Source organism: Eleutherodactylus coqui, chromosome 11 (genome assembly GCF_035609145.1).
Source record: "Eleutherodactylus coqui strain aEleCoq1 chromosome 11, aEleCoq1.hap1, whole genome shotgun sequence".
Taxonomy (NCBI): Eukaryota; Metazoa; Chordata; class Amphibia; order Anura; family Eleutherodactylidae; genus Eleutherodactylus; species Eleutherodactylus coqui.
Window position 1 is genome coordinate 137,278,763 of NC_089847.1, and position 12,696 is coordinate 137,291,458.

The 12,696-nt window shown below is 51.5% G+C and overlaps 1 protein-coding gene across 2 annotated transcripts; it reads left to right on the forward strand.

Moving 5' to 3' along the window:
* The first annotated feature begins 1,707 nt into the window (after positions 1-1,707).
* On the forward strand, positions 1,708-12,548 carry SPTY2D1 (SPT2 chromatin protein domain containing 1). 2 transcript variants are annotated; one of them, XM_066583621.1, is made up of 6 exons: positions 1,708-1,913; positions 5,869-5,983; positions 7,521-9,113; positions 10,996-11,149; positions 11,571-11,648; positions 11,849-12,548. In XM_066583621.1, the coding sequence occupies exons 1-6, from the start codon at positions 1,857-1,859 to the stop codon at positions 11,955-11,957; spliced, it is 2,106 nt and encodes a 701-aa protein (XP_066439718.1). In that variant the 5' UTR covers positions 1,708-1,856; the 3' UTR covers positions 11,958-12,548. The 2 variants fall into 2 exon arrangements, with proteins under 2 accessions (XP_066439718.1, XP_066439719.1); XM_066583622.1 differs by lacking the exon at positions 5,869-5,983 and having other exon boundaries at positions 1,713-1,913.
* The last annotated feature ends 148 nt before the right edge of the window (positions 12,549-12,696 follow it).

The window sequence follows — 12,696 nt, forward strand, 5'->3', positions numbered from 1 at the left end:
ATTTGTGTTACTGCTGCAAAGGAGTGAATCAGACACAGGTGGATTGAGATGGCAGAGGTGACGGCTGGACAACAGGTCGGGATGATACGTGAGTCGGGGGGCCCAGCAAGTGTGTGCGGAGGGATAGAAGGGAGCAGAAGAGGGCATCTCCATTTGGGTGAAGTGTATATATATATGTGTGTGTGTATATATCTATTTGGGACACAAGAATACACCTGTAGCTCTCCATGGCGCCACCATCTTGCGGCTTGTGGTGCATTCTGCGGTGTAATTCCGTTCCATGTGAACGGTCCCTAAAAGGATTATCCAACATACTTTCCCACCTGATCGGACTTTGGACCCGGATAGACTGAACACTACAGTTGCCATGGCAACCAACTGGCATCCACTGTGCAATACTGGGCCGTTATATTATACCGTATGAGTGATGCAACGATCGCACGCCGCAGGGGCTGGAAAAAAATGCAAACATGAGTTCCAAATTTTTTTATTATTACAAAAAATGGTAATCAGTTTACCCCCTTTCCGATATTTATAATAAAAGAATCAAAACAAAAGAAAAAATGCTTCCGAAAAACCCCGATCCTATCCCAGTAACGCGTTCTTCATCTCGTACGGCGAACGTCGTCAGGAGAACTAACACACAACGCCAGCACTGCGCCTCCGCGGTCGCTCCGTCTCCAAGGAACGAGGTAATAAAAAGTGATTGAAACGGCATCCGGAATCAACAGAAGCTGCAGGACGTCAGAATACGGCGTCCAAAGACCTTTATCCAAAGACCTTTTATTTTTTTAAAGTAGTGAAGAGAAAAACCTCTGTAACCGTGTAGCATCGCCGTAACGACCGCCGGGTGTGCGCCGCAGAAACAAGACCCCAAAGATGGAGGAATTGGGGGGGGGGGGGTCATTTCACTCCAGTTAGGAACTTTAAAAAGTGCTCCAGTACATTATAAGGTTGATTATGGAGCACCGCTGAAAATACAACTCGCCCCGCAGACCACAAGCCCCTCCCACCGCGCTGGAGAGATAAGGGGTGGGTATTTTTGAAAGTGAGGATAAAACAAAAATAAACCGAAAAAGGGGCGGTCCTTAAGTGGTTAATTAGAATAGGCACAGACGCTGGGCGCTGATCGTTACTTCAGTCGCATCGCCCGATGGGGAAGTACGCTGGAAACTCCGGAACCAATATCGCGCAGGTGACATCAGCGCCATGTTCACCGGTACAGTCCACATGGGAGCTGTAGGGGCGGCCATGTTGGCTTATCACCCCACAAGGTGAACAAACGATGACTTCAGGCCTAATGTGGAAAACACAACTTTGAAAATTGATGAAACTCCTTGCAGACGTTGCCCGTAGCAACCAGATAGCGCAGTGGAGGGAAATAGTTTAGTCACATAAAACAACCAATCAGATTCCATTTTCAATCACCTTATGGAAAATGAAAGTCGCAATTTGATTGGTTGCTATGGGCAACCCCCTAAACTTGTAATTTTCTTTAGTTTTCATAAATCCACCATATTTTCTTACATATGGGGCCCGTACACACCAGTCCCCGTACTCCAAATGCAGATATGATGCCACAGTCACGTTTTTATGTTTTTTCCCTCTTGGCAGAGCCACTTCCGCCAGACAGGATCACGTGATCAGTAGTGCTGGCAAGACCTGCTCTGCACGGCTTCAGTGCGGGCGGAAGTGACGTAATCGTCTGACGGCAGCGTAGGGGCGGCCGTTAGTAGTTTCTGGCAGTGCTGTGCGTCACTCCTCGGAGCGGACCCCGTCGTCCCGCCCCGGACAGCGGCTGCTGGTCGTCACCGGACCGGGAGAGCCCCGGAGACCGCGAACCCTGAGGGGCCAACATGGACTACCTGAACGTCATCAAGGAGGCGGCTTCCCGGCAGAGCAATGACGTCGCGGTGGGTAGAGGGCGCTGCAGTCCGCCGGGCAACAGCTGAGTGTCAGCATGGGGGAGGGGCGGCTGGAAGTGGACTGGAGTTGCTTTATGGCCACTTTTTGGGGGGGGACTTTTTTAATTTTTATTTCTTGTCACGTGACGGGAGATCTTACATGGCAGCGGTGGGTAATCGCGCCTGCGGGGGGCGCCGTATCTATAGAGTGCGCCTGCGGGGGGCGCCGTATCTATAGAGTGCGCCACTAAACACTTGCGCTGAAGTAAAGCTGCAGCAGATGGCGGTGGCCCACATGCAGCCCTCTTGGCCATATTGTACCGCCATTTTTAAATCCCGCAGAGTTGTCCGCGGCTGTAGACCTGCGGTGCGCAGCGGTAACGCCATGGCGGCACGTTATATGCTCCGCTGGCAGGACGGTTGGCGAGCGCCGCGGCGGCTCTGTCAGACACCCTGGATACAATGACCACGGCTGTTACATGTGTGGGAGCAGAGCATGCTGGGAGGCCTGCTGGAGGTTGTAGTGCGGGGGAGGGGCGGCCGCTGCTGACTCCACAACCTGTTAGCAGCCGGCTGGGGGGGAGTAGTCATCGCTGGGGGTTCTGGAGATGAAAGGGTGCGTGTGCTGTGCGCTACAAGCCGCTGCCGGCCGGGCGCGGAGCGCTGAGGGGGGTTATTTTTCTGGAATCGCGTATTTCCTGCAGGAGCCAAAAACATCCCTGAAACTGAGCGCGACTTTCTGGCGCCGCGATCTTCTGACCACGCACGATGCGATCGCCGGACACCAGTGCGATGCCGGTCCGAGAGTCTCAGGAAAATGTCGCGGCCGCTCCGGGCGGATCAAACCGTATCAAGCAGCTGGTTGGAAAGCGAAAGAAGGAGCTTCCATCTCTTGTGGCGCTCCAAGCCGCCCGCACGTTGTACCACCCGCCCCTCCCCCGCAGCCGTCGTACCGCCGGCGGCCATTGCTTTTGGGGTTTAGGCGCTCTTACATGGAACAATGTATCATTTAAACAGAATTGCCGGATCTGCGGCGGACCGATGGCGAAGGATCGCTGGCTTTAAGCTCGCTCGTATGGTGAACGTTTTATCCGCACGAGCGGACTCTGACATTATTCGCCGGCGCGAACCATAACTCGTTCCGTGTTGAAGCGCTGTGACAGTATCTCTTGTCACTAAAAATGGCGCATGATTTATTTGTGACTCGCGGCGCGACTTTCAGTTTCCGTTTCATCGGCCACTTTTGTGCAACCTAGAAATGGCAGCCATACACCTGTTTGCGGTTTTCCGTCGCGCTCCGGAGAGCTGCTCGCTGCGGATTGCGTCCCCCGCGCCGAAAATGGTGTTATGAAATCTCCTAATAAAACTGCTCGCCGTTACCAGTGAGACGGACGTCACCGCGGAGTCCGTTAATTTGGCGTACAGGATGGCGCCGCTGACCGCGCCGTTCCTTCACAACACTGTTCTCAATAGCTGTGATAGACGCGCCAAGATGGAATCCGGCGGTGGTAACCCCCCCCCCCCCCATGACAGCTCATCCACAGTGTTGGAGGTTTTATGCTCCTGTCATCCGCGCGGAGGAGGAGCCGCAGGATGTGACTCCGCCTTCATCATGGGGGTGAAAGGGGTCTTCTGTTTTACATGGCGTCCGTTCCTCCATCTCTGAAAAGCAAAATGTAACCACCAACGGCACCCGTGTCCGTCATTACCGGAGAGCTGCGTCCACCACCCTGCAGCGCCCCTCCCCCGGCCGCCGGCGGTCAATCTGTGAAGCGTTTGGGTAAAACAGATGAAATAGTTTAAACCCTGGAAGGCGTCGGCCGTGCGCTGATCATGGGGGCTCTGGGGGTTTCACTGCGGGTTTTTAATCTGGGGGTGGGGGTGGGGGGGTACGTGCTGCGCTACTCTCTGGGTGCCGTCATCCCGCGAGCGCTCCAGGTAACTCCTCATCAGTGAGCGACGCTTCCACAGACGGGCAGAACCTCAGGGGATGGGGCCGAACCCTGGAAGGTTTGTCATAGGGATAATTCCTGTTCCATGAGACCTATGGGGATTCACGGACTACAGGAGCCCCTCTGTAGAGGGTCGCGGCTCCGTCCTGCGGTCCGGGGGGGTCGGCCTCCATGCATATTTTTGTAGTACATTTCACACCTTTCCTGAAGTCCGAGGAGCGAGTGATCCTCCTAGATAAGTCGGCCATGCCTGTCGCTGCGGCCCGCCCCTCCCATCGCGCAGCGTCGCGGCCTGCGGGGCGGATGTTAAACCCATTGATGCTTTTGTGTTCCCCCTTCTCTGGCTGCAGGACGGACCCCCGGCGCTCCACCCCGAAGCCTGCAAGGATGTACTGCGGACAATCCACGGCGCCTGCAGCGTGCGAACGTACCGTAACGGCAGATTCCGCATATTAATGAGCAGCCACCATTGCATCCTCCGTGCGGCTGATCTGCGGTGATCGTGGATTGGCGCAGCGGTACGGGCGCTTGGAACACTTGTAAAGTGCATTTACTCTTTATCCTGGGCTCCCGGACCGCCGCGGGGTTCGCTGCCGTAAACGTGATGCACCTTGTGGCGTCTCTGCGGTCCGGCTCAGCGCCATCTGCGGCAGCCATAATTGCCGGGTGTTCTGTGCCAGCGCCGGTGACACTTTCATCATGGCAGCAGATGCCGCACGCTGCGTCCGGGTCTGTCCTATTACATGGCCACAACCCCCACAGCGCCCAGAGGCATCATTTATAGCCCCCCGAGGTGCCGCTGCCGCCAGTCGTGTCTTTCCCCGCTGACCGTTAACTCCACCCCTTCTGACGCTGCAGCCAGATGGCTCGCGGTTTACCACCACTTTCACGCTGCAGCAGCGGTGCGGCTCTCAGTAGCGCCATCCTGTGATGCTACAGCAACAGTCGCACTTCCTGGACTCGGGCGCGGGTCTTGCTGGAAGTCTATGAGGGGTATTACACCCCGTGAAATCTGCAGAGTAATGAACGGGCGACTTGTTTTAACTGGTAACCCTTTCCTCGCTGGGACACCATGTGCACCAACATCCCTGCCCCCCTATGCCCCCGCCCCACCCCCCTCACACTGATGCTTTCTTACAGCAGCACTTGGCATATTGTTGAAGACCCCCCACCCCCTTCACCGCCGTCATGCAGCTTTGCATACAGACCAGATCATATTGTCGGGATGTCAGTAAACATGTGAGCCACTGAGCCGACAAATATCCTGTACGGGGGGGGGGGGGAGACGTGCAACCAGAATGCACAGGTCATCAATCTGATCAGTAGGGTCCTGCAGCGAGACCCCCACTGATCCCAACAACGGGGGTCCCGTGACGCTTTCTTTTGTCACTGCGGACTTGCTGCACTCCCCGCACTGATGTCAGATTGAACGGAGCGGCGGTCATACGTGTGCGGCGGTCATACGTGTGCGGTGTCTCTCTATTCACTTCAATGGGGCTGATGGAAGTGGCACTCTTGTGCTGACCGTCTCGTTACATTAAAGATGGCGTGACCGCCGCTCCATTCAGCCTGACGTCAGTGTGGGGGTGCAGTGACGAGAAGAGGGATCAGTTGGGGTCTGAGCAGTGAGACCCCTTTGATCAGACTTATCACCTACCCTGTGGAGGGGGGAGAAGTCTGCGGCACAATGCCTTCAAGAATCGTCTTATGTAAAAGGACACGTATGTTCTATGATCGGTGATGGAAAGCTCCGATGCCTCCTGTACCGGGGGGTCACATTGGTTCCCTCCACGGAGTTACAATGGCGCTGATCCGCGTCACAACTTAAAGCTTCAGCATCTGATTTTCCGCGTATATATTCTGTAAAATCTGCGACTGATTTGCGTATGACGGATCCGTGGGCGCGGCCGAGAGCTCTTGGCTACTGGGTTGGCAGACTTTGTGGGGCGCTGAGTTACAGGAGACCCCGTCTATCCCGCTGGTTATTATAATGCCCGTCTCCCCTCTTACAGAAGCGGTACAGCTTGGCTGTGGGACCCCCCAAGAAAGATCCCAAAGTCAAAGGGGTGCAGTCGGCTGCCGTCCAGGCGTTCCTCCGACGCAAGGAAGACGAAATACGGCAGAAAGGTAACGGCTTCTTGTGGTTCTCCCAAATGAGTTGATCCCACTGGGGGCTTCTATTCCCTGCCACCTTCAGGCTGCTTCCATGTGCCCACCATCCTGGCATCGCTGCCTTAGAGGTCTTATCGAGGAGGTTCCAGCAGAGATGTTTACTTTAGATTGCTGACCTTCTCAGCGAGGACGAAGATGACGTCACGCGAGTCCTTGAGTCGCCTCGTCTGGAACGGCTTCTGTTCTGCAAGCGATAATGCAGGAAGCCTCCTCTGAGGCCCGACGACTCGCTCATTGGGAGCTCCCCAATTGTCTTTTTTGATCTTTAGAGAAACAGAAAATGGCAATAAAACTTTTTAAAACAGGTTGCCATAAGATGCCGCGCCAATCATTGCCATAACGCCGGCTGTGACCCAATTATCCTAAAATGGGTGATTTATGAAAATGAATGGAAGTAGATGAGCCCAATAAGTGGCTTCTAGTCTATTCTGTTCTCAGTTTTACCAACACGGATTTCAACAGAAAATCGCACGTTTCGGCGCAGACTTCTGCCTCCGGTGTGTATTGCTGCTGTGTATTCTCGCATGGTTTGGCTTCATTCATTGGGCTATTTCACATACAAAAAACCTGCCGTCCCGCGTCCTGTTTTCATTTGTCCAAGATGGCCACTGCGGTTTACTTCCTCAGGGCTCTTTCACACGAACGTATATCGGCCGCCATTTTCACGTCCGACCGATATACGCTACCATCTGATGCATTGGATTCCATATATAGCGCCGGGCAGAAAAGATAGTCCTGGAACTATCTTTTTGACCAGAATACGTTGGCCGCTGTATAGACTGCTATGGGAGCCAATGACAGCGGCCGGAGATGGGAGGAAGTTTAGCAGCGAGACTGCTAAACTCTCCGCCCCTTGCCGACTGTTTGCAATGGGAGGGGGCGGGGCTAGTTGCTGAGCTCCCACTCTGTCCCCTCCCATTGCTGGCTGCCGACAAGAGGCAGAGAGGGGAGGGTAGCTTACCACACTAGCTCCCCCCTCCTCCCCTTGCCGAGAGTCGGCAAGGGGGAGACAGTTTAGCCTGTCTCACCTCGCCCAACGGCATTGCGGCCTCGGCTTATATGCGCCGGGCGATTGGGCAACCGTAAAAATGCTGATGCCCGTGTGAAAGACCCCTAATGCACACACTTTGCATCACTGATCACGTGAGCAGCCCTGGTTAATCAGAGAGCCAGTATAATGCATTAATAGTCTAACGCTACCAACAACCTTCGGGAGATTAGGTAGTCTGAAGATTGTTGGCCATCTTGGACAACTGAACATGGGACCCGGAACCGGGAGATCGGAGGGACAGCAGAGAAGAACGGCAGCTAATACAACCATCTCCTCAGTATTTTGTCCTGAGACTGGAGGATAGCATTAATACAAAATGGCTAAACAATGTCTGGTCCTCAAAACACAAAATGCCCCCGCCCTGAACCAGTTAATGCCATCCGTGGTCCCAGAGTCCCGGAGCCTGTCCTGCATTTACCTCACTTGTTTTTTGCATTACAGAACTGAGAGAAAAGCGAAAAAAAGAGGACCTATTGGCGAAACGTAAGGAGCTGAAACATGACAAGAAAGCAAGGGCAATGGCTTCCAGGACGAAGGACAACTTCAGGGGCTACAATGGGATTCCAATGGAAGAGAAACCCCGGAAACGGTCAAGCATGGACCAAAACGACGACAACGAGAACAGAGAGTACCTGACCGAAGAAGAAATGTACGAATATTCCCAGAGCGAGTCTGAGCAGGAAGAGATCGAGGAACCCCCACCGCCGCCGCCACCCTCAAAAAAACCAAAGCTTTCCAATGTGAAGAAGGCACCGCCTGCAGCCATGAACTTCAATGACCTGCTGCGGCTTGCGGAAAAGAAACAATACGAACCAGTGGAAATTTTAAAACCTGTGAAAAAGAACGACGAGCGACCAAGAACTGCCGAAGAACTGAAAGAAATCGAGTTCTTGGAGCGGAAAAACCACAAACCTTCCAAACCCAACGGCCAAATTGTAAAAGTTAGTAAAAGCTCTTCAGAAAAACATTCCTCCTCTAAAGGAAGTAATTCCGAAGACAAGAAGATAAAGAGCAGCAGCTCCACCTCAAAAAGTAGACCTCATGACAAAGCCCAAAGTGGAGAGAATGGGCCGGTAAAAAAACACTCTGATCTGAAGCACAAGTCGGAGAAACACTCGTCCGTCTCCCACAGTAAAACTTCTAAGGTTCCGTCTCATGGAAATTCCAAACCTTCATCTAGCAAAGAACTTGGTGCTAAACCACCTTCTTCCAGACCGGACGTGAATGGAAAACTTCAAGGAAGCTCCCGACCCAGCAGCACAAGCTTTAGTTCTATGAAGTCATCTGGAGCTTCTGGAAAGCAATTGGTCAGCACCAAGCCAAGTACCACGCGACCATCTGGTGTATCTAGCTCTTCGCGGCCTTCTGGAGCATCCACGTGTAGTTCTGGACGGCCATCAGGCGCAGCCGTTACACCTTCATCCCGACCAACCAGTAACTCTGGTTCTTCCAAACCTTCTGGCAGCTCTGTCCACCCCTCTGGAAGCTCCACTCGTCCCTCTAGCAAGTCTGGGTCAGTCAAACCTCACAGCAGCTCTAGCTCATCACGTCCAAGCAGCTCTGGAAACTTGACTAGCAGCTCAGGTCCTGCACGTCCATCCAGCATATCTAATCGACCAGCCACTGGGAATCCGTTGTCGGCTAGTAAGCCTAAAAGCATCCCATCTGGCAGAGAAGGATCATCGGTGCGACCAAATGGAGGGCCAACCTTGAGTTCTTCTAAACTTGCAGCTAATTCTGGCCCAGGAAGGCCGGGCAACCATTCGACAATGGGATCCGGGTCAAAGCCCAAATGTACTGTGGTGTCTGAAACTATTTCATCAAAAAACTTTGGATCTAAATCTAGTAATGGACCAGTAAATGGCGTCAGACCGGGACAAGTGACTAGCATGAGACCAGGACAAGTAAATGGTGTCAGACCGGGACAAGTGACTAGCATGAGACCAGGACAAGTAAATGGTGTCAGAACGGGACAAGTGAATGGAATGAGGCCTGGGCCTCCACCCGGGTACCGACCGATGGCTCGCCCTCCAGGTAATCACAGTTGAAATTTAACCCCTTAACACTACGGGACGTACAGTTGCGTCTTGCAGATTCAGGGTATGTAGTAGTGGGATCGGGGGTCAATCCAGCTTTATATAATGTGGGTACCGTTTTTTTCTTACAACAGACTTATGGCTGTGATAATGAGCAAGAGTGCAAGTTTAAAATGACGATCTTGTGCTGAAAAAAGTCACTGAAGTGCTGCCACTACCTCATACAGAGAGCTGGCAGCATGGAGGACATTATACTGCAGTGCTGAGAAGTGTATGTGTGGTTCTAGCACTTAGGTGAGAGAACACTTACTAAAATCTGCATCCATGTCTCTTCCCCACACAAACACACACACACACACACACACACACCTCTCCCTACTGTACATTGAGTTCTAAGGGCAGCATGAGTCCCCACCCTCCTCCCACTTGTCGTTCTCAGTCTTATCAAGTGATGCCTGTGTCTAGTAATAGATGACTATAGGACAACAGGAAAGAGAGAATTTCCTGTCCACTAATTGTTGTAAGGTGATGCCCTAGTAATAGATAAGACAGAATGGCAAGCGGAGGCAGGTAGGGACTCGTGCTGCCCTTAGAATTCTGTGGAGGGGAGGAGGAGACACAGTGGCAGATTTTAGTGTTTATATCACGGTACTGCTGTATAACATCCTCCATGCGACTGCTTCTCTGTATGTGAGAGTTGGGGATGGTGAAGCAGTATCTACACCCACCAGCTTAGGGAAGACTGCAAATTGGAGCCCACAGAAGGGAAAGCTGGTGATATATCCATGGCTGTGTATCCCCAGCTAAAATACTGAGGAAGGGGCTCAATGGCCCCGAAACGCGTCTATATACTGGATTACTTTTTTAGTAAGAACAGGAGTCTAGCTCGAAAACCTGTCTCGTGCCTCTTTGGGTGGGATTACGCCTAGAACTACAATTGTTCCTATATTTCTCTCATGGTTGCACAACAGCGACAGTTAGTTCCCACACTGGACAGCGGTTGACGATTAGATGAAGGCTGGACTGGTGTTGGTGGCATTAGCACTTCAGATGACCTGATATCATGTTCATGAGATGTGAAGATAGTGGCGAAGGACTATGCTACAATGTTGTTGGTCAATATGTACCGCCAGCTATGTATGTGGACATTTGTTAGGTGTCATTTAGTGGAGTCTCCACACAGGGGTGCAGCTGTCTCACAACCAGCTACAAACTGCCAGGCTGAGTACTGCTGTATCCATAGCAACTGAGGCTGTGCGGGAGTAGGGGGCATGTAGTCCGCCCATTATCCCTCGTTCAGCTCAGAGACCATGTGACTAATCGCATGACTGTGACATCACAGGTCCTGTCAGCACACAAGCTATGTATGTGGACATTTGTAAGGTGTTATTTATTGGAGTCTCCACACAGGGGTGCAGCTGCAAACTTCCAGACTGAGTACTGCTGTATCCATAGCAACTGAGGCCACAGGAATTTGTGGAGGATGTAGTCCGCCCATAATCCCTCATTCAGTGCACAAGGAGGATCAAGGACCTGTGATGACATCACTGTCATGTGATCAGGGGGCAGAGCTAAGAGCCGGTAACTGACATCCCAGGTGCTGTCAGGAGCTGCATGTAACTCTCATATCACACACGGAATGACGGATAAGTGGTTGTTGGCCCTTTGATTAAGTAAGAAACTTGGAAAATAAATTTTCAACTACCTTATGTGAAAGGTTAAGTCCTACTGCGCAAAACAATCCCTCATGCCTATATGTCGATGGACGATGGCGTGGAGGAAAATCAGAAAAACAAAAGGGCTCCAAATAAAGGGCCCCAGCAAGCGAGGAGTTAATCTCCATGTACTATTGAGAGCTCAGTGTCGTCTTCTGCTTGCAGGTCCCCCTCTGCCCCCCATAACCAGCGCCTACAAGCGAAGACTGGATGATGACGAATACGACTCAGAAATGGAAGATTTCATCGATGACGGAGGAGAACCTCAGGATGAGATCTCCAAGCACATCCGGGAGATCTTCGGTTATGACAAAAATCAGTAAGTGGGGCCGCGGTCTGCGGGAACGTGCAGAAGGCTATGGCTGCACCGTGACCTCGCAACAAGACTTGTGTCGCAGCCAAAGATGGCGGAGCAGCGATGTGGATGCACTTGCGTAGCTGCTGACAAGTCGCCGGGTATCGGAACCTGTTGGGTTTCTTGTAATCGTTGGGTCACGGCAGCTTGTGAGCCACGGCTCGACCTCCTTCACGTCCATTGGGACCTGATGACACTACAGTCCTCAGCTGCGTGACCCGCATCACACCCAAAACCGCCATATTGGCCCTAAACCTGGGACTGTCTTATAAGGAGGCCACATAGAATAGAGCTCCGTCACTACCGCTGCAGGACTTTAGATGTTGTAGTTTTTGAATCACCCCAAAAGTTTTGTCTTCTGATTTTCAATCTTGACTATTTCCAGGTATAAAGATGAGAGCGACTACGCCCTGCGGTACATGGAGAGCAGCTTCAGAGAGCAGCAGAAGGAGGAAGCCCGCAGGTATGTGCTTTACACGCTTTAGGGACATTATATGGTACATTCCATAGAACCACTGAAGGGTACAACCAGCCCTCAGACAGCCATGTAGACGAATACATTAAAAATTAGGATTTTTTTGAAAGTGGAGAGAAGCCAAAAATGAATGGTGTGGGAGGGGGAGGGGCAATATCAAGGGGTTAACGTCTCTTCTTTTCTCTCAGCCTGCGGTTAGGTATACAGGAAGACCTGGAAGAGTTGAGGCGTGAAGAGGAGGAACTAAAGAGGAAGGCAAATTTGGAAAAAGCCAACAAAAAACTGAAGAAGCGATAGCAGCTGGTGAACCTGACCCGGACCACGTGACATCAGCCCGGTGCAGTGCTCTGCGCCACCACCAGGGGTAGACTGGAACCTGAACACAAAGGGAGTTGATCCAACTAGCTGCAAAAAATATATATAATGAACTGAAGATCCTTTTAACAAATCTACATATGAATATCTTAATTATGTTAGTTTCAGTTTTTTTCAACTTTTTTGCTACCGTATCAAAACTGGATGCGCTGATCACCCGCGACGCGGCGAGGAGTTGGGGTTCTCTTTTCTTTTCTAAGCCTATTAAATATGGATCTTGTTCCGAGAACTGCCGATCAATAAATTATTTGTATAATAAGAGGATTTATAAACTCGGCCGCTCAATATCCCGACTTCTCAGATTTATTTTGTTGACTAATATTGGTATATAGTAGACTGGAGCTATACGGTATATCGTACGGAGTTATATGTAGTAGTTTTATAACTGGGTTGTTTACAATCCGTAAGTGCACTTATCACATGTTACCAGTCTGACTGAGAACCTGCGGGATCACCAAACCTGAAATACAACCTGCTTTACTATAAAAATGATAATAAAGCAATGTACAGCGATTCCTGTTTACCAGCATTTATCTATCTGTCTTCATCACGACCAACAAAGGGGTAGATCCACCTTCCTAACACTGTCCTACAGCATATATAGTGCAACCATTTTATAAATGCATTAATACAGGATAAGTATACTCCAGAGCTGCACTCA

Bases quoted from the DNA above. Each gene is read 5' to 3' on its own strand.
- SPTY2D1 (XM_066583621.1), top strand. From the start codon at position 1,857: ATGGACTACCTGAACGTCATCAAGGAGGCGGCTTCCCGGCAGAGCAAT. The intron at 9,114-10,995 runs GTAATCACAGTT...TTCTGCTTGCAG, and splicing joins ACCGATGGCTCGCCCTCCAG to GTCCCCCTCTGCCCCCCATA. The intron at 11,649-11,848 runs GTATGTGCTTTA...CTTTTCTCTCAG, and splicing joins CAGAAGGAGGAAGCCCGCAG to CCTGCGGTTAGGTATACAGG.